The 24,567-nt window shown below is 49.7% G+C and overlaps 2 protein-coding genes across 4 annotated transcripts in view; both read left to right on the forward strand.

Moving 5' to 3' along the window:
* pdk2a (pyruvate dehydrogenase kinase 2a) overlaps positions 1-21,976 on the forward strand; it is a 195,083-nt gene extending 173,107 nt beyond the window's left edge. Inside the window, exon 12 of the mRNA XM_088623057.1 lies at positions 19,194-21,976. The gene's annotated coding sequence lies outside the window, so the exon portion shown is untranslated. The remainder of the gene's footprint in view (positions 1-19,193) is intronic.
* nfe2l1b (nfe2 like bZIP transcription factor 1b) lies at positions 16-21,976 on the forward strand. 3 transcript variants are annotated; one of them, XM_088623051.1, is made up of 6 exons: positions 16-186; positions 3,171-4,193; positions 13,936-14,154; positions 15,640-15,729; positions 16,423-16,569; positions 17,115-21,976. In XM_088623051.1, exons 2-6 carry the CDS (start codon positions 3,627-3,629, stop codon positions 18,483-18,485), a joined length of 2,394 nt encoding a protein of 797 aa, XP_088479177.1. In that variant the 5' UTR covers positions 16-186; positions 3,171-3,626; the 3' UTR covers positions 18,486-21,976. The 3 variants fall into 3 exon arrangements, with proteins under 3 accessions (XP_088479177.1, XP_088479178.1, XP_088479179.1); XM_088623052.1 differs by lacking the exon at positions 16-186 and adding an exon at positions 613-775; XM_088623053.1 differs by lacking the exon at positions 16-186 and adding an exon at positions 782-1,193.
* Positions 21,977-24,567: the final 2,591 nt, after the last annotated feature.

Genomic DNA, 24,567 nt, shown 5'->3' on the forward strand with positions numbered 1-24,567 from the left:
AAACGTGCAGCTGTAGTAGCAGAACATTTTTTGCAAGTCACGATGGGCCTGAGTAGTAGACGGCGAGACAAATATCAACATTAGCCGACATTAAATAGGAAAGGAAATACGTCTACGAGCGGATAGCGAATTCAAGGACTCGGTTTTGTATCTTGCCAGAGCACGGACTGTCAAAATCAACACACTGTAAGTATCGGAGGTTTTGACGCAAAAGATTTACAGTTCAGTTACCACTCCTAAATGGTGAAGGAAAAGCCTGTGTTAGTTACCGTGTTGGTGTTCAGGAAATTGTCAAGTGTTGGGTTCGCTTTTCTCATCTAAAGAAGGGTTTTAGATAAAATGCTTGAAGCCAAATTTATTGCTTTGTGTTTGTAACAGACAGCTAAAGAAAATAACTCACTCCTATTGCCTCCCTCTACTTCCCTCTCCCATAACCACAGCGGCCTGCCCCCATCCGATCTCCATTGGCCGGTCAGAGGGAGAGTCCGGCGCGTGGGCTTCTTTCTTGGATTTCAATTGGCTGTCTGGGGTGTCAGTCACCATGGCACCACTTGTTGCTAAGCGTTGTTGCCGAGGTAGCGATAGCGGAAGTCTGCCGGCTGGGCACTTCCTGGTTTGTGTTGGTGTTTGCGACGAGGGCGGCCACGCTCGTATTTTTGTCAGTTTCGAGTACGGGACGGCTGGTGGGGAGGGTTATTTAGGAGGAGGAGGAGGGGGGCACAGGGAAGAAGGAAAGTAACGGAGCTGGTAACGTCACTTTGGGAGGGGAAGACATGTAAGAGAAACCTTATAAATTTTCGTTCTCGCATTTTTCACCTTCATTACAACCTCGGTAACTTTATGACACAAGCCAGACGGGACGGGACAGTTGCGGAATCAGCCGACTGGAGACGGGGTTTCGTTTTTTCGAAAGGCCAGAGAGACCTTTCGAAATAATATTACATTATTGGCCATTTTTTAAAGGTTGATCGACTAATATCTAGCTTTTCAGAAACTGTTATTGAACAGACATTTGAAATTGGGATCTACCTCGTTGAGCAAAAGCACTCCATCCCTCGGATCTTGTGACCGATATTGCTGGTTTCTTCGTTTTTCTGTTTTGGTGCAAGAAGAGCTTTGTATGGCCACTGCCTTTCCTGGGAGAGCAAAGAAGGATTTATTTCCAGTTGCAAAACTTAAAAGACCTTAACAAGGTATTCATGAATCCGTGCGGATGAAGAGTGGTCAGCTGTCTTTGCTGTGGAGGAAGTCCAGTTATTGCTTTTTAATAATTTCCTTTCAGTTATTGTTAATAACATCCACGGATTGGGTTCGATTCTTGAACATTTCATCCCTCATGAGCAAGCGGGTGTCGATAAATGTTTTTTGTTTCCTTGTCATAATATAAAAGCTAGATGACGCACTGGCAGTATTGATAGTCTTGCCCATTCGGTGCAGTGGCTTAACGGTGAATACATTTAGTAAAAGCTAATACCTATTTTAGCTGCAAATGTTAAATTGTGTAGTATGAGCCCCAGAAATGTTTGAATGTATGACTTAAATTCGTAGGCATATCTAGTGAATGATTGAAATTCACGGACATGGACATGAATTCTTAATATTACAAAATACATCTTGGTACAGTAGATGAGCACGTGTCTGTTATATACTAATCCGATTACGAAAGTTAACGAAATAGAAAGTAATCTACATTTCTAGCTCAGGCATTGGAGACGAGCTTGGTGAAGTGAAACTCTGGGCTTTTAACAAGTTCTAGAAGTTTTATCTGCGACCCGAGGCGACGCGAATCGTGTAAAGCGTCGGGTTGGTTCTGTCTGAGCGTGGAGCCGTCACGGGTGGGGTGCGGGGAAGTCAGGTGCTCCCAGAATAAGAGGCCGATTTGAGATGTGACAGTGTGACAAACGTTTCATGTATCTTGCTTGGCTTGCGAGAGTAAGTAGGACAACCCTGGCGTTGACAATCGGTTTATCGTGGTGTTTGCTCTTTAAATACTCGCGTGGTCTACAGTCAGCTGATCGCTAGTAAATATGCATCCCCCACCCAGGCCGTGTCACGTTAACAATCGTTTGTGTACCCCGCGGTCCCGACAGGTTGTGTAGGCTAAGTGCAGTTAGAGGGGGGCTGGGCTGGGTGCCGGCGGGAGAAGGCCGGCTATTTCCCGGGAAACGGGCGGATTACATCACCCCGCCAGTTCAACCGCCGCCGCGTCTCCCCCACTTTGACAAAGTAGGTCAGCGCACCGCTGCTCTGAGCCGGCGTGGGAATCGGACTCGAGAGGAAACTGTTGCCCTTTCGTTTAGAAGGACTATTCCTTTGCTCATGGAGGGAACTTCACAAACACGTGCCTTTGCATAGGTTTGCGAGTGAAAAGGGTGGGACATGAAAAGCGTTTCAGTCATTTCTTTTTAAAATTGCAACCCCTCAGTGGGAGGAGGAGGAGGAGGGGGAGTTAGTTTCTAAGCGCAGTTGCGAAATGAAGACCTGACCCCGCGGACACTCGTGTTTTTGGCAGTGTAACCCGACGCCTCGCGGCCCGGTGTCCAGTGCAACGTGCCTGCCGGGGGGGCTGTTTTGTTGTCTAGTCCGCCGTTGCCCGTGGCAACAGGAGCCTCCTGTGGCCGAGCTGCTGTTGCACCTCAAATGAACGTTAAATTCTATCGATTAAAAAAAAAAAAAGGAGCGTCTTGCGGGTTTGCTGGGTCTTGTTAAGGGGCTAATCTGCCTCACTGGGGAGCTCTTGACCTGCCCGCTGGGAGAAGACTCCAGATCCACAGCAGGGGTTCCCAAGCCTGTCCCCGTGTGACCCACACGCCTGTTGGGTTTTGTTCCAGCCAAGCCCTCGATTACACAATCCAGCCTCTCTGACGTTATAATAATAAGATTCATTTGAGCAGTCCCCCTCCCCCCCCAGCGCTTAAACACACTGGAGCTTTAACCGTTGTGTTTTGTAAGTGAAATAAAATCCCAGACTTGTGACTAGCAACGGAATATTCCATTGAAACGTCTCGGATCGGTTCAGGGGCCGGTGATCCAAGGTGGGGCCGAGTGTGGGAGCCCCCGCTTCAGATCAAGGCCCCAGAGAAACCGCTCGCTGGTGCGATCCCCCTGCGCTATAATAATAAACAACAACCGTAACAGCTCTGGTGTCTTTGTGGCCCTTTTGTACCCAGGTGCGAGAAGAGCCCACGGACGGACCGGACCCGCGCTCCAGCACAGCCCTGCTGGTGACCGACCCGCTGCCTCGCCCTCGCTCGCTCGCTCGCTCCCGGACTGCGGACCAGGCGACCGTCCCTCGGACACTGACCACTCGCTGGCCAGCGGGGGAGAAAGAGGAAACGCCCAGCGCCTCTCTGCGGCTTCTCGCGCTTTCCTGTTCCCTCCGACGGCGTGTGGGCGGAGGGGGCGGGGAGAAGAAGTCAGAACTCCTGCCTCCTCTCCACCAGGCCTTCCCCCCCGTATCCCCACCCGGGCTTCTTCCGGAAGAAGAGCAGAGGGGAGCGCCCAGCCACGGGGTCGTAGCGGCAAGCGGATTCGGCCTCCTTTTTTTTTTTTTTTCCCTCTCTTCCCCCCTCCCCCCCCTTTTTTTTTTTCTTCCCCTCTCCTCCATCTTGTCCGGTTGCAAAGAAATGCTTTACCTGAAAAAATACTTCACGGAGGGCCTGATCCAGTTCACCATCTTGCTGAGCCTCATCGGGGTGCGCGTGGATGTGGACAGCTACCTGAGCTCCCAGCTGCCCCCGCTGCGGGAGATCATCCTGGGCCCCAGCTCGGCCTACACGCAGACCCAGTTCCACAACCTCAGGAACACTCTGGATGGCTATGGCATCCACCCCAAGAGCATCGACCTCGACGACTACTTCACCGCCCGCCGCCTGCTGAGCGAGGTCCGCGCGCTGGACCGCTTCCTGGTGCCCAGCACCGAGCTCAGCACCTGGCTGGTCCACCGCGACCCCGAGGGCGTGGGCAGCGCGGGGCAGTCCAGCCCGGGCATCGCCCTGGACAATGGCGGCGGGCTGGAGGACGTGGGGAACCCCGAGGGCTCGGCCATGAGGGGCGAGGGCCCGCCGCCGGGGTCCGGCTACGGCCTGGCGGGGGCCGAGGAGAGCCTGGGCGCCGTGGCCCCCCAGGAAGGCGAGGAGGGCGAGGGGGGCGGGCGCGGCGAGGGGGACGGCGGGGACGACCTGACCAAAGAGGTACGCCGCCGCCCTGTCCGTAACGCGTAGCCCTTTGGCCGTTTTAAAAACTCCTCCAAGCCAAGCACACACACACACTGCGGCTCCTCTCTGTCGTTGTATCTGAAATGTCAGGTTTTCAGGTTTGTGCAGTCCCTGTATTCACATGCACGTAAAATGTGCTCCGCCAGGCTCCCTCTCTACAAGAGCAACTCACCAATCCGCAGCTTTTTAAACCCAGCGGCGGCATGTAGCATAATGTATTATTCGTCGGTCCCAAGATGCTCACGGCCATTCAGAAGAGGATCTCGGTTTGCCGTGTTTGACCAGATCGGGACCAGATTCTCATTTTGTTCTCAAAAACTCTCAATCCCAGGGCGTTTCTCGAAAAGAGTAGGGGTGTAACCCCGGTGTCCTGGCCAAATTTCCCATTGGCCCTTACCAGTCATGGCCTCCTAATAACCCCCGTCTCTGAACTGGCTTCATCACTCTGCTCCTCCTCCCCACTGAGAGCTGATGTGTGGGGAGCGGACTGGAGCATCATCCAGGTTGGGAAGCACACAGGTGGAGGGGATCCCCATTACCTGTAAAGTGCTCTGAGTGGAGTGTCCAGAAAAGCGCAATATAAGTGTAAGCAGTTATTATTATTATTTTAGTCTTTTCTGTCTGATAGGGGAGAAAGATGTCAAAGATCTTGCTCAGTCAGTGGCCAAGATGGAACATCATCTAATAAGCCTTTACGTGTCTCTATTGATTCTGCCCTTTGCTTTCTTGTCCATACTTCCATCATGGTGTGCTATACAGAGCCACACCCCTAGAAATGATGCTGTTGTTCTGAGCATTCCTACCCCAACATACTTATTTTTCTAACATATACTTTTAAAGATCTGGAAGAAGGGCTCCTGCCTTGTGAAAAATCTGGCTAGACCGGGCCGAGGCCGAGTTTCGCAAGCTTGCAGTTCCAGCCAGAGTGTTTGTCACACCCAGCACCCATTCTGATCCCAAAGCAGGGGGGGCTGGAACAAGGGGAGCACTGCTGAACCAGGGCGTTCCAGGCCGTTCCTCTTCATTGTCCAAAAAATGGTGTGTTTTTGTTTTTGACCGAGGGGAGCGATAGCATTCAGCTGGGTTTGTGCACACGGTTCTTTTGAGCGGGTTGCTCCCATCTTTCCTGCTCCTGGGTGAAGCCCCTCTTCTCCCAGCCGCTCCAGGGGGCACACTGGAGCTTTGATAGGGGAGATTCCCCTTGTTTCGCCAGTAAGGAGTGGGATGGTGTAGTACTCAAGGAGAAGATGGGAATTTGTGATCAAAACGCCCTTCTTTTTTTTACCCAGTTTTATTCAGATTGTTTTGCTCCCCCCCGCTTGCTCTGTTGATCATGAACGACTTGACTTGTGCACTTAGATCTTGGGGGTGAAGGCAAGTAAGAAATGAGTTGCTCTTTCTGCAGTGCACAGTGGGAAGTTGGTGCTTATCTGAGGCTTTGTTCCTCTGTCCGGAAACAGGGCTATCTTGGGGATTGTCTAGGGCCAGCGCAAGCAGCTCATTCCCCACTGTGCCATTCTCGCTGTCTTCTTATAGCAGGCCCGGTGTCTGGAATCTCTGCTGTGCTTGTGTGTCATGTGTCCCTAAGGCATGTGTTTTTGTGACCCGGAGAAATGCGTGCAGAAATAGCTCTCCGCACACACACACACACACACGCGGACGGCCCCATGTGGCCGCCTGGTCCTGCCTCTCCCAGCTGTGCCAGCATGCCCACACCGTGCTGATGAAAGTGTCCGGCTGGCACACGCAGCGGGGGATCTCTCCGGCTTCGGTCTGGGCTGGCAGGAGGATTAACACCAGCCTGTTTGTGTCCTCCAGGTGTCATTGAGTGGAGACATGCTTCTCAGTCTTCCCTCTCTTGTTTGTGACTGCATTCCCAGACGTCTCTGTTACAGCTAAGGCTGTTTCAGTTTTCAGCTTGCTGACAGAAAACCCCACATATGATGTTCTGTAACTGAGAATGTTTGTTTCCCTGTATTTATTTTTAAGTGGACATCTGGGCAGAGAGGAATCAGTCTCTAGTTTGTTGTTCTTAACCGAAACCAAACTCGGCTTTTTCTTTTTGCAAATCTAATGTAATTGTGGTCATAGGGATTCTCAGTTTGGTCTTCGTGATTCATTGTTTTGAAAACTCAAGCATTTCACATTTCTAGTTTCAAGGCAATTGCACTTAAACGAGTACAGGCCTGGAACTGTCCCATGCCTAGACGAGCAGTCCTGAACTAGAAGATGACCTCCCCACCTTGTGCTGGGTCTTTATTAGCTCTGTGGGGCTGCTGTGTTTTTTTTTTTAACAGGAGGCCGTTGCTACCCGGACAGCAGACACTGGCACTGCACTTGGTGTCCTGTCTTCAGCGTGGGTGGCAGTGAGGCAGGGAGGGTGTTAGAAACAGAGAGTCTAATTACAGACTGTCTCCATGACAAACACAGTAGATGCCTGTCTGGGCTGTGAGTGATGCTGGCAAGTTGGCGCTGCAGTGTCTTTCCCCCATGCCCAGCCCCGAGCTTCGCTTCCTGTCTGTCCCCTGCAGACAGCAGCTGAGCACTGGAGGAGAGCCTGTGGGTGGAAAAAGGTCAAAGGGCATTCTTGAGCTCATCCGCAGGCAGCAGGTGGGGTTACTGTAGTCGCCAACCCTGGCTGTGGTTTTTAGTTTGCTCTTGCAGATCTAGGTTTTGTTACAGACAATAATAAATAAATGCACATGCTCTTATCTGCCTTCTTGAGTCATGCTTACACCCCCGTCTTATTATGAGAAGAGGGGTGTGGTTCGTAAAAACCTTTTGCAATGAAGTGGCGTCATTTTTACTGGAGGCTTCTATCCGTCATTTTTGTGGTGGGTCTTTTATTTTATGATTGTTTATTTAATCAGTGGAGTGACTTTGTAGCTCAAATAGTACAGTGTGCATATATACAGTGTATATATATATAATATAGCTGGAGGCTTCTTTACATTGACCAGGGTCCCCCCGTCTCTGACTGCTCATTGATAAATCTAAGTACAAACTTAGAGAAACGAACGGTAGTAAGTTCAGCCTGCACAGGCTGCTCATAGCGGAGATCAGTGCGCTCCAGGAGAAATGCAGCTGGTGCCAAGGATAAAGAGCCCTGTGCTGCCAGCCAGGGACTTGCCGGTCTCCTCTCTGGAGTTTGGATTGCGAGCTGGAGCTCTGGCACAGCCAGGCAGCACTGTAGTTTTCCACAGACGAGAATGATCTCTGCTGCAAGGCATGACTAAAGGCATTTTGTGGTCCGACATGTAGTACTTGGTTTCTTGTTTGTTCAGTGAATCTTTCGGGTGAGCACCGTTTGCCAGTGTGGAGTTCCTAGTGTCCCTTCTCCACTGGTGCACCTGAGCCGCGAGGCCCCTGTATGGTCCTGATCTGGGAGCTTTTCCGCTGGCGGTAACCGTTGCGTCAGTTGGGGGAACCCCAGCCTTTGCAGTCTGTCCAGTTCTGGCCCAGCAGTGCCCAGTGTCAGGGCGGGGCTGGGGGCCTTTGTCTCCACACTGCTTCAGCCAGAACGAGAGAGGGCGGGGCAGCAGCAGCTCCTCTGGCCCTGAGTCCTGGCGATGTGCTGCACCCTTCCTGGTCCAGAGCACCGTAAAACAAGCATGAGAGGGAAAAGCCCAGCCCTTGTGTACAGAAGTGGAGGTTCCTTCTGCAGTCTGGGCAGATTCCAGCATTCAAGAAGAGCTGGAATCCTCAGTTCTAAATGAAAAATGTATTCTCCTTGAGATAGTTTTAAATTGAGAGTAATGGGGCTAAAAAAAGCATTACAATTGCAACTAGGTCCCGCAAGAAACAGTTTCTCTCCCTATTAGTAGCTCTTCAGTCCCGTGACTCTCAGCGTCCGCTGTGTGGGATGGTGACCAGTCCACAGTTGGGGCAGAGTGGCCGGAGCCTGCCGGCCAAGCTGGGTTTCGTTTCGGCGCTGGCCTGGGGTCTCGGCGGTCAGCAGGAGGGGGGCACAGGGCAGTGCCGTGCTGTAGAGCTGGGAGTCTACCATGCTGTACCGTACGTGTTTAGACTGCTAGTAGGGAGTAGCCAGAATTCAGTGTCGCCTCCATTCGATCGACTGATGTGACAGTTTTATGCTCGTTTCCACAAATGTCACCGGCAGCAGGTAAATATGTTCGTTTCCATACTAGAAACTGTCCTCTCGGCTTCATTTTTCCCCTCCCATAACATCCCCTGTTGTCTAACTTTTTTTAAGAAGACAGAATTCGGCTTTAGCTGCTGAGAAAAGCACGTTGACTTCTAGGAGTGTTCTCCAACAAGCCTGATTACTGCAGTGGTTTCCTAGATTAGAGATCCTCCCAGACCTTGGGGCTTCTGGGCAGCCTGTGCCCGTTCGTGTGCCAGCCAGTGCGCTATGAGCTACTGGCCTGTGAAGCTGGTTGCCTGGACGGGGGAGGGCAGCAGTGTGTGTGTGTGTGTGTGTGTGTGTGTGTGTGTGTGTGTGTGTGTGTGTGTGTGTGTGTGTGCACCAGATACAGGAGAGTGACTCATGGCGGCGGGGCTTGTGAATCACTGTGCTCCACTGCAGCGTTTATCCGCAAGATAAACAGGTGTTCAAGAAAAAAAAAATAAGGCCACCGCTTTCTGTTTCCAGGCCTGAGACGAGTCTGCCCTGGCAAAAAATAAAAAGTCCCCTGGCTACATCCTCCGGTTTCATTGCAGGGGTGCAGATGGTTCGCAAGCCCCAGCACGAATCACAGCTGCTGTTCGCTCTGACCTCTCAGGTTTGTAGAGCCCGTGTGTAAATCAAGATGGATTTTGCATCATGCAGCCTGCGAAGCTGAAACTCTCTTATTCTCAGAATGACTTCGTGAAAGAGGAGCTACTGCCGTTCGCTCCCTTTTTTTTTACAGGAAGCTTTTTAGGAAGCTTTCTACCCCACCTACCACCTCTTGCCTCTCCAGCTCCTAATGGAGCCTGGGCAGTGTACCTCTTACAGTCGGCGGGGTTATTTGCACTGACAGGGATCAATAAACTCAATCATGAGCTGCATCTGGCCAGATCTCCTGCCTCGGTGGCACCAGGCGCACAGCCCATCTGCTGTCTGCACCTGATGCAGCACTGCTGCTCCGTCTTAATGATGCCGAACTGCCACAGCTCTGCTGGCCTGTGTCTTGTCACTCGCGCCTGACTGAGTTCACCGTCTTACTTTGTTCATCTAATTCTGCAGCCGCTTCCGAAAATAACCTTCAGTAATTGAAAACAATTGCAGTGTGATTTTTTTTTTTTTGAGGGCACTGAAGCTATTTTCCTTGTCATTCTAAAGGCGTTTTGCTTGTACTTTAAACCTGTTGAGACGCCTTGTTGCGCTCTTCCAGGCTGGGCAGTTGTACAGTGTTGTTGAGAGGTTTTCATTCTGCCCGTCCAGCCAGGTCTTATCCGTGACTCGGTGCTCGGCGGCCTGGCTGATAATTCCTTGGCTTTCTAGCCTTTGCATTCCTGCAGTTCCTCTGCCCGCTGAATCCTGGCAATGTGCTCTGGACCGGGAAGGGTTGGGCGGTTCCCTGCCGGCCGCTGTGGGTGGCTCTCCTTGCGGTGTGGCCCTGACGCAGGCCGTGGCCTGGCAGATCGGCGCCCCCCAGCGGAGACCAGAGTCCTTCCTCTTGTGAGCTGGCCGCTGTGCCTCTTGTGAGCTGGCTGCTGTTCCTGGCAGCTCCCATCGCCACCGCTACCAGCGCGTTCTGCCTGGCCCGTCTGTGACTGGTTGTTGATGTGCATGTTTTGTCAAATATATGTATAAATGAAAGAATCATGCACACGTGTGGCGTTTTCTCAGCCTTGTGACCGCTCTCTTAACTTAACTAGGAATTAGCTTAAACTTTCTTTTTTTTTTTAGCTATTAAACGTTTTGCTGCAAGACTGACGCAGTTCATCTGTTGTGTGATGGCCAAAGCTGCATTTTGTTTTGTTTGAACAAAGACTTCCCTGCCTCCCATTGCAATCAATAAGTCCGGAAGCAGTCAAGGATATGGTATAGTTTCTAAATGCTTTGAATCTTTTATGGGCTGAATTTATGTAAAACAATGTAAGGAGTGGCGGTGCTGATATTTTGTAGGCCTCTATTCACATCTGTCTCTCTAGGAGATTACCTCTCCTAGACCCCAGTGTCCACCTTGATTCTGCAGTCCATCATGCAGGGAAAACCTTTCGCTCCTCCTCTTGAAAGCCCAGGTTCAGAGTTCATAGTCTTTTTCTGCCAGTGAAACTTTCAAGTCCTTGTAGGTCATGAATTGGTAACAAAATCTCATGTTGCTGTGGCTTGTGCTGCCGATGCTTTCACAGCTTGGACTGCTTCATGCCAGTTTTTTTTTTCTAAAATGACATAGTGGAAAAATTAAGCACTCTTTTCACCTTTACCATTTTGTGAGTAACCTCTCTCCTGTAGATAGAAAAACAGATCCAATGAAGTACATTAGTATAGATTACAAGCTCATCAACGTGGCTGCTCGAAGATGCTGGGTAAGGAGAAAACGTCCTGCAGAGCGACAGCCTCATTGAACAGGGTGAGCCAAGGCCTGAAAATTGAGTTTTAACTTTCTCTGAGCACGTTCAGGCAGTAACCTTCTTAATATTACATCTTTGGCATTGTGCTTCCCTCCCCCCCCCACCCCCTTCCACGTTCTGGCAGAGAATGGAGCTCTCTGGTGAAGCCCTATTATAAAGTTAGAAGGAACATCTGCAAAAACCACCTGTCAGTCACTCTGGGAAGGAATAGAGTGTCCTTGGATTTGCTGGCTTGTAATACAAGATGGGGTGACTGCACTCCAGGGTGCACACACGCGCTGTTTTGCAACCCCTGGCTTGTTTACTCCCTGCCAGCACATGTCCTGGGCTTTGTAAACAGCCCCTCCCCCGCCCGCCTTTCAGCTGACCGTTCCCAGCTGCGCGGCTCTGCCCCCCCCCGCGCCGCGTTCTGCCCTCGGCCCCAAGACGAGACGCGCAGCGGAGGGGCGTGCAGGGTGGGCACCTGTCCAGCAGGGCTGTTGGGTCATTCGATATGAAATCAGAGCAACGGCAAGTTTGGGATTTGATTTTGTTTTGCAAAAGACTGCAGAGGGGAAAAAACGTTGGCGACAGTGTAGATGTAGGCACGGGTGCCCTCCTGTTCACGAGCTTCGGCCCGACAGCATTGGACCCCTTCCTGCCCCTAATTTTGTTCTTTATGCGGCTGTAAATTCCTCCATCATCGGCACAGAAAAGTTTGCATTTATTCATTTGGCAGAAACTTCGTTCCAAAGCATCTTCCAGCTGCCTCCTGTCATAGAAAAGAAGGGTATTTTTACGTTCTTAGCTGTTCTTTGGTAAAAAAAAAAGAAGCAATTTCTACTTGTGCATTTTAGATCGCGGGGTATTTAACTGGAGCCTCCTGAGTGAAGTACCCTGTTGGTACAACGGGAGTCCTCCCACCTCAGACTAGTGTCCACAGCCTGGGGCTGGTCGGTATTTTTAATTTCAGCCCTTCTGTTTGGATATCACTTTCTCTTACCTGTTATTAAACCTCTTGGAATTGTAAGTTTGACTGTTTTTGCTGATTGTAGACTGTAGTTACCGCGGTTAGTGATATAAACAAGATATTTTTGCACCCCGTTTTGTGAGGAGGGGGTTTGAGATTTGACACCCCACTGTTGTGGCTGTTGTGTTGCTCTGAATAAGTGTTTCTGAATGTTTCCATGGTCTGCAAGAGCCTGGAGGAAAGAGGATGGGTTTTGCTTCCTGCAGGATTAGTGCTGTTGGGACACTTATCAACTTGCTGTGTAGACCTCAAGTTTCTTTATCATGAAAACCCAGGTGAAACTACCAGACCTCTCAATTGTATTGGACCTTGAGGAATACTTTGCCCTATGGTGTGGCAGTCGCTGGGGACTCTGTGGTCAAAAGTTTGGGATTTCATTTGACTTATGACATGCACGTTTATAAGGTGCCCTCCTACATGTTTAGGAGCAGTCAAACAATTTGGATTAATCTGATTCTTACATCCATTAAGGCCTCTGAGACTTGTGTAACTGAGAGTTCGGGTCCATCAGCCTGTGGGAGTGTGGCCCTCTAGGACTGGGACTGGGAACCCCAGTCCTACAGGACAGAACGTGTCCAGAGACTCTGAGCTGGTGCGGAATTGAGATGTAGAATCACTCTAATAATAATTGCTTACACTTATATAGCGCTTTTCTGGACACTCTACTCAAAGTGCTTTACAGGTCATGGGGACTCACCTCCCCCACCATGCAGGTACTGACCAGGCTCACGCTGCTGAGCTTCACTGGGCTGCCAGTTGTGAGTTGCAGGGTGAGATGACTGCTGGCTCACTCTTTCCGAACGATGTGGCTGCGAAGCCCGGTGCTCTCAGACAGAGGGGTTCAGTGTGCCGTTTCATGAGACCTGACTGTAAAAATCGATTGTGGACTGCGTTTCCAGCAGTGTCCCCTGAGCGCTCTCTGAGCCCATGTATGGGCATGCCTCTGGTTCGCCACGGTATCAGCTGCGTCAGCTCCTACAGGGCCTCCTGCTTGGCTTCTGTGGTTTCTGCCCTCACGCGGCCCTCCTGACGCCGAGGGAAGATGAGGTCGTTTTCCAGTTGAGGCCACATGGCGGTGGAGCACGCGGCAGCGCGTTAGATGGATTTCTCACGGGTGTTGGAGGGCAGGAATGGGGAGCGGGCCGTGACGCCCCCTGGGCTGGGTGCCCAGGGCGGTGTTGGCGTTGGCCTCGCGGAGGGGCTCGGCGGCCGCACCCCGAGGCACGCGGCCCCAGGCGCCAAGTGAGGCATTGCAGAGGAGAACAACGTGGGCTTGTCCGGATCCCTTTCGCTTTTCTCTTTCCTCCCCCCCCCGTCTGCAGTGAGCTGTAGCGTGAATTGAAATTGCTCTCGGACCTTCTCGACCCACCCAAGACGATCAGAACCACTTTACCTGCTCATAAAAACTCCATCAGTTCAGCTTCCCCTTCGTGTGCCAGTCAAGTGTTTCTTCACTTTAAGGGTTGTTTGTGCTAAACAGCTCGACACTCCCAAGTCAGAACCCTGGTTAATATTTAACTCTGTAGAAATTCAATACTTACTGCGTTCAGTGCTACCGGCCCCAGCATGTGTACGTTCAGTGTAAGACATCAGGGCTTAACAATATTATGGAAACCATGCTCTTTTGGCTCCTTTGTTTCTGTTCATATTTTAGCTTCTTTCCCACAAACATGTTTCATACTGCAGTGAATGAGGTTCAGGGCTCAAGCTGTTTGTAGCAGATGTACAAATCTCTGCATTATGTTGCTCATCACAGACTGCCTGTTTCAAAAGCCGGTGTGGGCCTGCATTCGGAATCCATGCTTCATCCAGTCCAGGTCCACAGTGGAGCCTGTCCTCGCATATAGTGGGTGTAAGGCAGGACACATCCTGGACGGGACACCTGTCCATCTCAGGGCACACACAGATGCTTCTCACTCACTCACAGCTTGGGCCAATTTTCCCAAAAGCCAATTAACCTGTGTGCCTTTGGGCTGCGAGAGGAAACCCACCCGGACACAGGGCGCACATACTGACTCCACGTAGATGGCTTCCATTTCTGGAGTTGAACCCAGGCCCCCCAGTGCCGACGCTGACCGCTGCACCACTGTGCCGCCTGCGTTCAGAATTGCAATTCGAAAATGGCCTCAGGACAGCCGCGCGTCAGCCGAAGAGCTAACGGGCCTGGCTCGGCCTCTCTCGTTCCAGGACATCGACCTGATTGACATCCTGTGGCGGCAGGACGTGGACCTGGGGGCGGGCCGCGAGGTCTTCGACTACAGCAGCCGCCAGAAGGACGGCGAGGTGGCGAAGCAGCCGCCCGAGGGGGGCGAGGAGGGCGAGGGCTGGAGGAACGGGCGCAACCTGCAGGAGGCGCTGCCGCGCGCCCAGGTGGACGGCGAGACCGGGGAGAGCATCCCCAGCCAGGTGTGCCTTCCTGACATCCGTCAGTCGCTCTCTCTTCTTTAGGCCTTGTGTGGGGGGGGGGGTGAGCTCTGGGTTCAAGCCCTCGAGGGCAGTCAGGCACCCAGCTCTGGAAAGAGGGTGCAAATGTAAGTGGCTTTGTATTAAAGCACTTCCCACATAAAATAGTACTTTCCTTACCCCCTTCTTTCTCTGTCCATCCCTCTGTACGTCTCTCTCGTTTGTCCAGTAATGCGTCCACCTCACTCTGTCTTTGCTGACATGAATTATTCCAAAAGCCCACATAATGGAGTGCACTTGCACTCCCTCAGGGCAGAGATGCCAAGCTCGCCCTTGGTCCGTCAGCACGGCGATGCCATGCTCGTTATCCTGTCAGAGTGATGATCTCAAGGGACTGGATGGCAGAGTGCTGGAGGCTGTGGGTGTCTCAGTTTTATTTTTCCGTACTGCTGATCAAATCGTAGAAACCACACACAAAGTGAGAGCCTAACATCTCTCACTTTCATCCCCTCATAATTGATCCTGTCTGCATTTATTGTATCTTTTTTTTAATTTTTGGCCTGCAGCAAATGTGCAGAAGGCAAAGAGCTGCCTGTACCTTTCAGGATTCACTGTGGGACTGTACTCCGAGCTCACGGGTTGATTCTGTTAGATGCTTCCTGTGACTTTGTTAGTACTTTTGGATACATTCAAAAGTATAAAATAATTTCTTCTGTTTGATAGTGAAACAAGATACACAGATCCTAAATTTTAAACATTTCAGTGATGCTATTGGCATGTGGTGGGCGTCATCTATTCCTGAGATGTGTGCTGTTTTGTTATGTAGGCCAAGCTCACAGCTCGGGTACATTCCTGCACATTCATGTGGCCATGGTTTCAGTTTTACTGCTGTTTCAGTTTTCACAGTGCTTTGTGGGAAATATTGGAGTACAGGAATGGCGCCTCGTGCAGAAGCAGTCTGCCAAGCCTCAAAACGGACCACTGTGTTGGCTCTGTCGCTCTGCACAACTGCCTACCCCTCCTTCCCGATGAGCACATAACCCTGCCGAAGTCTGAAGTCTGCAGTGCTGCTGTCCTGCGTTGTGGCACAGACCTGCTGCTCTCAGCAAAGCAACCAAAATCTGTCACTCTGGCAGCCTCCTGCCTTCTCTACAGAGTCTGTGAAGGTGTCAGCAGGCCCTCCTCAAACCATGGACTGCCTGCTTGCAGAGAAACAGGTTGCAAACCGCTCAAAACAAACAAATCCAGATTCCAAAAAGGCTGAAGCTTTCAGGAAGCAGCATCTTTTCTTTTTTTCAGCTGTGCCTTAGTTGTGTTACGTGCCGCCTGTAAAATACAAGCGTGAATTCAGAGTCACAGGAATTTATTAGAACTTTCCATTTTAAGTGAGGTGCTGTCCTTTGAAGTGGGATGCTGTTCTGTGTTGGATGCAGTGCCATCCCTCTCCCCTGGCAGCTCAACGCCCATGTCTCTGTGTCCTGTCCTCAGCTGCCGGGCCTTGGTGACCAGACCACACTGTCCCTGCAGGAGTGCCTCAGGCTGCTGGAGGCCACCTTCCCATTTGGAGACGAGGCTGAGGTAACGGGACGCTATGAGCAGAACTCACGCGTGCCTGAAGCTCATGGTGTAAACTACCTGCACTTTTATATGCTGTTCCCTCCAAGTCCATTCATAATCCCCGATGAAATAGGAACAGTAGGCATAAAAAAGAGAGATTTACAGGTGTGACATATTTCTTCCTTTAAAATATCTAAACATGTTTTTCGGTAATCTATATAGCTTTGCATACAGCAAAGTCACATTTGTAATGCATAAGGCCTGAGGGTCACATTTATTCACACTCCTGTAGTTAGTATTTTGTAAATCCTCCTCTGGTGGGGATCACACAGACTAGGTGCCTGCTGTAGTGTGCTGTGAGGCTGTTCAGATGGGGAATGTGTGCATGTTTGTTCGTGTGAAATCTCTCCTATGTCCTGCACACTCTCTGGTTTCCTTTAGTGAATTGCCATCTTCAGGCAGTTAATGATTCTATTGTCATTGAAGACTTAAGAAACAGCCAAGGAACTGGGTAATATTTATCTCTGCAGTACACTTTTCATACACGTGCACTTCAGTCCCTTGCTATTGCACTGTTCCGCCTCTGCAAAGCAGATATTTCAAAATATTGTAGTCTTGATCATATAAGCTCAGTTATGTTGTAGGTCGGGGGTTCGGTGCTCTTACTGTGGGGTAACAGAGAATGAGTGCTGACCTGTGTGTCCATCTGTTCAGTTCCCAGGCTCGGTGACCCCTGAGGTGCATGAAGTGGGCCCATCCACCTCGCAGGGCCCACTGCTGTCCCCCCTCCTGCCCGAGACTGACGCCCCTCTGGACCTGGAGCAGCAGTGGCAGGACATCATGGCCATCATGGAGCTACAGGTCTGTGTCTCAGTCGCCTTTATCCTGAAGACAAATCGGATTGATGGGCAGTGCAAATGAGTGCAAGTGTGTCATATGGCCCCTCCTCGTCCTGAACTGTGATCTTGAGTTTAGAGTTTAGAAAGGGTTTTTGGGGCATGTTTTCTCTTTCTCTTCTAGCTTTCCCTCTCCAGGCCATAAAATACTGTTTTTTACACTTTAAACAATATAGGCAAGTGGACAAGGCAGTGAGCCATTGTTAAGGCTGGCTCCTGTCACAGTCAGTTCGGAAAGATTGTGTGCGTGCTTCAATGACAGTCCCTCTGTTAATTCCTGCAGATTAAACTCAGAATAAAGGCTCATGGGTGACTGGCTCATTGTAAACATCACATGTCCAGCTGGCATGAGTATGTGTTTCATGGTTGCTGTAATAAATTGCCTTTATAAACATACATGTGAGTGTCCTTATTAGTCTTACGTTAGTAAATGCTAATTGAAGCGGCTCTGTAGTGGAAATTCTGGAGCTACCTCTGATGGTTATTCCTCTGTTTTCACACCGGCTACAGGACATGGAGGTGAACAGCGTGACCGATTCTTCTTATCTCAACGGAAACACCAGCTCCAGTGGCAACAGCAGTGGGATGGACACCGGATCTGTGGAGAGTTTTGGCCTCTCCAGCCCCACCCCCATTCACCAGGACGTGAGTCTCCACCAGGCCTCCCTGCCAAGCTGCAGCCAGGACTTCCCGGCCTTCTTCAGCCCTGATCTGGACAGCGGCTGCTCCCTGGAGGCCCCCGGCCAGCCATCCGCCCTCCTGAGCCTCTCTTCCAGCAACTCCACTGACGTCAACTCCACCTTCGGCGCCACCAACCTCACAGGCATCTTCCTCCCGCCAGCGCTCAATGGCACGGGCAACAGCACCTTGGAGCCGGCCATGCCGGACCCGCTGGGCGGTCTCCTGGAGGAGGCCATGCTGGATGAGATAAGCCTTCTGGACCTGGCCATGGAGGAGGGCTTCAGCCAAGCACAGGCCTCCCAGCTAGAGGAGGAACTGGACTCCGACTCCGGTCTGTCTCTGGACTCCAGCCACAGCCCAGTCTCCCCTAGCAGCTCCGAGACCTCCTCCTCTTCGTCCTCCTCCTCTGCCTCCGTCTCCTTCTCGGAGGAAGGGGCCGTGGGCTACAGCACTGACTCCGAGGCCGTCGCGGACCTGGAGGAGGGCGCCGTGGGAGGCTACCAGCCCGAATACAGCAAGTTCTGCCGCATGAGCTACCAAGACCCGGCCCTGTTCCACCAGCTGCCCCACCTGGAGCACGTCAGCCACAACCACACCTACAACTTGCCCCTGTCCTCCCATGCCGAGAAGCCCCAGGCAGCGGGCGCGGGGAAGAAGCCGTCCCGGGAGAAGCCCCAGCACCAGCCGCCGCAGGACCTCCTGGACAAGCAGTCGAGCCGCGACGAGAGGCGGGCCCGCGCCATGAAGATCCCCTTCTCCAACGACAAGATCATCAACCTGCCCGTGGAGGAGTTCAACGAGCTGCTGGCCAAGCACCACCTGAGCGAGGCCCAGCTGGCCCTGGTCCGGGACATCCGGCGCCGGGGCAAGAACAAGATGGCGGCTCAGAACTGCCGCAAGCGCAAGCTGGACACCATCCTGAACCTGGAGCACGGCGTGGAGGAGCTGCGCCGCGACAAGACGCGGCTGCTGAAGGAGAAGATGGAGTTCATGCGCTCCATCCGCCAGATGAAGCAGAAGGTGCACAGCCTGTACCAGGAGGTCTTCTCGAGCCTGCGGGACGAGCACGGCCGCCCCTACCCCGCCAGCGACTACGCGCTCCAGTACGGTAGCGACGGGAGCGTCCTGCTCATCCCGCGCAGCCTGGCCGCCGAGCAGGCGCGCAAACAGGAGCGCAAGCACAAGGACAGGAAGAAGTGAGGATGGCCGCCTGGGCTTTCTTTACCCCTTTTGTTTGCGAAAATCGTTTTGTAGCGGCAGAAAGGAGGGGAAGTGATTTTTTTTTTCTTTCGCAAGGAGAAAAAAGAAAAGGCGGGGGGGGGGGAGGGAGGAGAGAAATGCTCTTCTTCCCGCTTAGTTTTTCTTTTTTGTTTTGTTCCAGAGTTTTTTTTCGTGTTTCTTTTTTTCCAGAAAAACAACTCAACGAAGCACAAGTGCGTTGCTTTAAAACCGACTCGTCCTGAAAAGGAATGAAACGAAGGGAGAAGTACAAGCACTTGGAGGAACTCTGCAACAGCTTGAAGAAAAGGAAAAAAATCTGTACCTGGTCCTGAAGGCTGCAGGCCGGCAAGGAGACGAGGAGGGAAAAGGTCATTTCGGACGGCGGAGAAAACTGGCAGTGATACAGCCAGATTCCCAGTGGGGAAAGAAATCTCTCTCCTAATATGGGACAGCATTATGCGTTGAGAGACACACTCCCAGGGGAATGTTGATGTGCTCCTCGTGTTGTGTGGGGCACAGGGATTCAGGTTGCCTAGGAGACCCGGAATACCCAGCATCCTCTTGTGTGGTGTGGCCTGCAGGCATCTCCCCCTCGAGCAGGCTGGAGTGGAAGAACACGAGACCCGCCCCCCTGCCTGAGGCTCCCAGTCAGTTTGAGTGGCCCTGTTGTTCTGCGTTGGTTTTCAGAAGGAGCAAAAAAAAAAAAAAAAAAGACTGGTATGCAGCCCTCGATACCATTGCTTACCAAAGGTCGTCACATGTCCGCAGTTTACCTTTCTTGTAATAGGTCTTGGCGTCTTTCCACCTCCCCGCCGCGTTAGCGTGGTTAGGTTAGAAGCTATGCTGCACTTGTCTGAAGCTTGTACAGGAGGAAGAGAAAAAGGAAAGTGGGTGTGTGAGGCTGGGGGTGGGGGGGGGGCGTCGGCCGAGGTGGCTGTGGCTGAGCTGTGTTCCCTGTGCCTCTGTTGGCGGAGATCTCCACTGGAGAACAGGGGAACCGTGCACCGCCAGGCCTGCCGCTGTATACCTGTACATAGTTCTGTAGTCTTCTGTGGAGGGCTTGTCTGTATGAACTGCTGTCTATAGATTCATCTATGGGTTAGTCATCAGCTCTGATCTTAGCACCTTGCATGACCTGTGCAAGGGTGAGGGGCGAGCTGTGGCCCCCCACTCTCTTTACCACTCCCCCCCGGCCCTTACCTGACCCCCCCCAGCCACTGAAATCAGCTGCTGATGTGATCTACTTGGACTGCGCTTGAGGCAGATATGAAAACACTTTACTGTGGCATTTTCTCTTCTTAATATTTCGGAGTGGAGTGAATCGAAGCCCTCTCACAGGCTGCAGGAGTCGGTAGTCTTTGGTTCTGCTTCCCAGAAGATGTTCTTAGACTTAGTGTCTTGGTTTTGCAGACACAATCCCAAATCGCTAGAGTTATCCGAGTGTGTTGGCGTCCTCATGGCCAGGCACTGTCGGGCGTTTGCGTTGCGTGTAGCCAGTGCCTTCTGTCATCACAAGCATAAGCCTCTACTGACACATCTTGAGTTTTATGTTTGCTGTTGTGCTGCTTGAACCCACTGTGCGTCAGTACCAACAGTTCTGTTGTAAAACCATTGCTCTGCAGGTGAGTAGGCCCTGAGAAGTATTTACAGCTAGCTAGAAGAATGCCGCTTCTGTGTATTAAGGAAATGAAAAAAAATGGAAAAAATATAATAATAATGGACTGTATTATTTTTGATTACACCATTTGCATATCAGCAAAATGTACGTCTGAAAAGGTGCCACTCCTAAAATGATTATAGATTAAGGAAAACCTGGTGTATAAGAAACCAGAAGCATTGTAAGGCATCACCTGATGTTTGATTTCTACATCTAGATAATTGATTAACACATTTTATGTTCTAAAGAGCCAATTATTCCCATTCTTGCACTGCTTCAATCTGCAGACAGTATTCAACAACAGGGCTTTAGACATAGCAGACATTTTTATTGCTGTGTAGATCCCGTGGCAAAGTTCTTAACAGTCCCAGATGTTTAAGACTGTAGGAGGGCTCCCGGTGGTGAACTGTCTGCTCAAGCTGAACAAATAGTTGTCATGTTTCTGCTGCAAGGTCCCTTAGCATGGGCTGCCTGTGAAGCAGCAGGTCTGTCCCAGCTGAGAATGGGGCATCAGGAGTCCTGGGCCCAGCTGTTTCAGCGTTCTCTGAAACGGAAGCAGATTTCAGGCACCTTTGTTTTCAGATCAGCACCAGTCTTGTATTTCTGGAGAGCTAATTTACTGTCTTTCTGATCATCTGTTGTAGCAGAGAAGAATAGAGGTCGCATGAATGGAAGGCTAAGATTCCACACGTGTTAGTTTGTTGGCCAGACAGGTGAAAGCTATCCAAGTTCAGGAGTGTGCTGCCAGTATCGGAGATGCTCGAGACTTTTTTTTTAGCATCTCTGAGATGTATAGTAGAATATCACTCTGCAGATAGCTTCTGCCTTCTAGCATCTCAGAGACTCATAGGGAATCGCAACAATTTGAACACCCAGGTCAGCAGGCTGAACTCAAAAAGATCACTTTAGCTATCTCTGCTGCTTGACGAGCATCCCTGCAGGTTGCAAGTCATGGGCTTGAACACTTCTGCAAAACACAATGATCTGACCATTATTTGTAATGTGTTTTGCCTTACTCCATGGCATGGGGTCATTTTTGAGAAACATGCACACGTACACTGGAGACACAGTCAGGGCCTGGTGAGAGAGAGCTTTTGATCAGCTACACCTCCTTTAAAGAGCTTTCTGTTGTGGCACGGAGGAAGTTTTCTTTCATCTGGCACACGCTCCTAAAAATATTCCCCCCTCAGCATCAATAGCAGCATTTACTCACACTCATGACTCGTTCGGTTATTGTGGGTCCTTTGTGTTTGTGGCCACGGAGGAGTCACTTTAAACATCCTTTGATGCACTAGTATATATAATATGTATTAAAACACAATATGAAGTTCAGAAGCTGTCATAGCCTTTGTTTGTCTTCAAAAGCTTACCTGCCAAATTTGAGCTCAAACTATTAAAAAACACTGGAGTGGAGCTTGTAACAGGGTTTGGTGTTTTTACCGAAACAAAAAATGAATTAGCAGAAAGTCAAAATTGTTCACCTAGTTTTTTTTTTCTCGGCTTGAAAACGATACACTGGGATTAACTATATATATATATTCCAAAGCACTTTTTTGAGTAAATACTCATTCTGCCGTCTAGACTTGCTTTCCTTTCCTTACGTGTTCGTTCTGTAAATATTTTCATGTTGGAAACCTGTCCGTGCCGTTTAATTTCTTCTGTGTCGTGTCTTAGATGTGTGTGCCGTCTTACAAAGTCCTTTGCTCTCATTTTTAATTCTTTCGGTTGTATATTTTTTTTGGTTTAATTTCGAGTGTTTGCTGGCAATCTGGGATTGTTCTTTTACAGAATAATAAAGTGTTTTTATTTTCAACTGCGACTCTGGTTTTTAGTTTTTTAAACACGCGCTACAGAGGGAGCTCACCCTCGCTACCACATGAGATCTTTTCAAGAATCATTTTTAAGACATGTTTTTGAAAAGTACTACAGTACGACTTGGAAAGAAATTAAGAAATCTACTTTTGCAGGTTCAAAGGAGTGTGTTCAGAGAAGTGCCCCGAGATCTGTAGATTGATCCAGAAACATGCTGCCATGAAGACATTCTTCCAACACTGGAGATGTTTTCCTCGCAAGTGTATCTATTCCAGGGAAAAGCACAGCATGTTCTCTATATCGATGCTGTTGGCTGGCCCAGATGCACTCGGGTCATACAGCTGCTTTCTGTCATTCCTTCTTTTTCAGAAATCCCCCTGGGATATGTCCACACTGTTCCAGGGCGATGCCACGGAAATCCCAGTCTTGTTGCCAGAGCCATGGCACAGTTGTAATTTTGCTGCCTTTTCTTGCAAACTTTTTATATCTTCAGATTCTCCCAGCAAGGCAGCCTGGCAGGAGATGAGAGGGGCTTTATCAGCTGTAATGCATTACAAGCAGCAGCTGCTGGCTGAGAAGGGGATCTTGCTAACAGCTTACATGCCAGCTCAGCTCTGGGGACGATGGCCTTGAGATAGAGACTCTCTGACAAAACAACAGCAGGTTTGATCCTCATATCCTCCAGTGTGTGTGTGTTGGGAGTGGAGCACAATATACATTGCACTGTGACCTGTTCAGCTTTTATGTATTTTACAGTACTTTTCAAATCGATTTTTATTCCCCATTGAGAAAGAACCTTGTTCAAGATTTGTATTTTTCCTTAGGCCCTGAAATATCCAATTTTAAATAGGCACAGAAAGTAAATATCTTATATGGGTGTTGTGTTTTGCATTGTTGCATTTTGTTCATTCATAATGTATTGCACTTATTTATACCAGGAAAAGATATATACATTCAACAACTAAGCGCTGAAGCTTTTTCAGTGCGGAGAATTACTGTGGTAGATTGTAATAATATATTGCTAGATTACTCAGGATGGTGTCTGTGCTTCTGTTTGGCGACCGCAGACTCATCCAGGAAGAAGTTATACATAAAATCAGATCATTAACAAGGAAAGCTAATGGATGCTGTCAGATAAAAAAACTAACAGGTGTCTTTAATTTATTGGTAGCAGTATATAAGTAATTTATTGGGAAAGACTTGCTTGAAATGTTGCTTTAGCTATCGTTCTACACGTTTCTGTATAGCAAATATCTAAATGTTTTTCTGGTGCAAGTTTTCATCAATAAAGCGAGAATAGGCACACCGTTTGCTGGTGTTTAAGTCTGGTTCTGTTAACTGGAATAAACACTCGCATTGTGAACCGAGTAAATCTAGCGTGTGTGAAAATGTTAGCACCAGCTTCGATCCTTCAATTCTTTATTATGACGTCTGCATTATACAAGTATCTGATTTCCCCCAGACCTTAAGTCTTATTAATGCGTATGGTCCGATGCCCTATAAACATAATTGAATCTTTAGGTTCGCCTTTCATTAACAGTTGTTCATAAGTGTCCCAGTAGCAAGCTTCAGATGTATTTCTTTGTGCAATTATTTTTCCTTTTTTGAAGAGACAACAAGAATCTAAATGCCTAATGCATGTTTCTGAGCGTGTTTACTCAAATTTGGCCACATAAATAGCCCCAGTAACAACTCCCCAAACCGGTAATAGGCTGCTGACACAACGACTCCCGAAATTTCTGGAAGGTAGTTTCCTGTCCCACTGCCATCTTGAGGACTGTATTTGTAGTGCACGTTACGTGTCTCTGCCCTGATAGAAACAACTCTCGGTTTATCTGACGCGTGTTTATGTAGGGTTGTAACCCTTTCAAAAAGCAATCGCCATTCCGTCTATTAAAAAAAAAAACGTTTTTTTTTTTAACAAAACGTCAATGACTTGGAATGTATATTTCAAGCAAACGGTTTTATCATTTCGTTGAGCAAGACGAGAAGGTCTTTTTTTGGTGGGGGGGAGGTACTTTATGAATAACGACGATATTGTAACAACGAGTATTGTTATATATAGTTATTCGTTAATAGGAAGGGGGGTCGTTGTTCTTTCGCAACATTTTTTTTTTAATCAATAGCCATTCGTGTCTGGGAAAACAATGCTAGACTAACAATGGGTTTTGCGTGACTATACAGCGCCACCAGTAGGGGGAGCTACGTGTACAATACGTCAAACACATGAGTGAGAAGATGGAACACTAGGGCTGAAAACTGTTCTGATGGTGTGTTGGCTATTCTGGTCAGTGAACTTTAGGCAGCGATATCTGATACATGCAGCAATGTTTTAGAAGTAATCATCTTAAATGAATCAACAGGTTATAGTAAAAATGTTATACAGCACTTGCTTGTGCTTCTCCAGGTTTTCATTCCATTATTTGGTATTACACTTATATAGCGCTTTTCTGGACAATCCACTCAAAGAACTGCACGGGTCATGGGGGGACTCGCCGCCTCCACTGGTCCCAGTGACACCTCTTCTAGCAGCGACCTCGGCTTTCCCAGGAGTCTCCCATCCAGGTACCGACCAGGCTCACACCTGCTGAG

This window comes from Lepisosteus platostomus, chromosome 28 (assembly GCF_059453375.1).
Source record: "Lepisosteus platostomus isolate fLepPlt1 chromosome 28, fLepPlt1.hap1, whole genome shotgun sequence".
In the NCBI taxonomy this organism is placed as follows: Eukaryota; Metazoa; Chordata; class Actinopteri; order Semionotiformes; family Lepisosteidae; genus Lepisosteus; species Lepisosteus platostomus.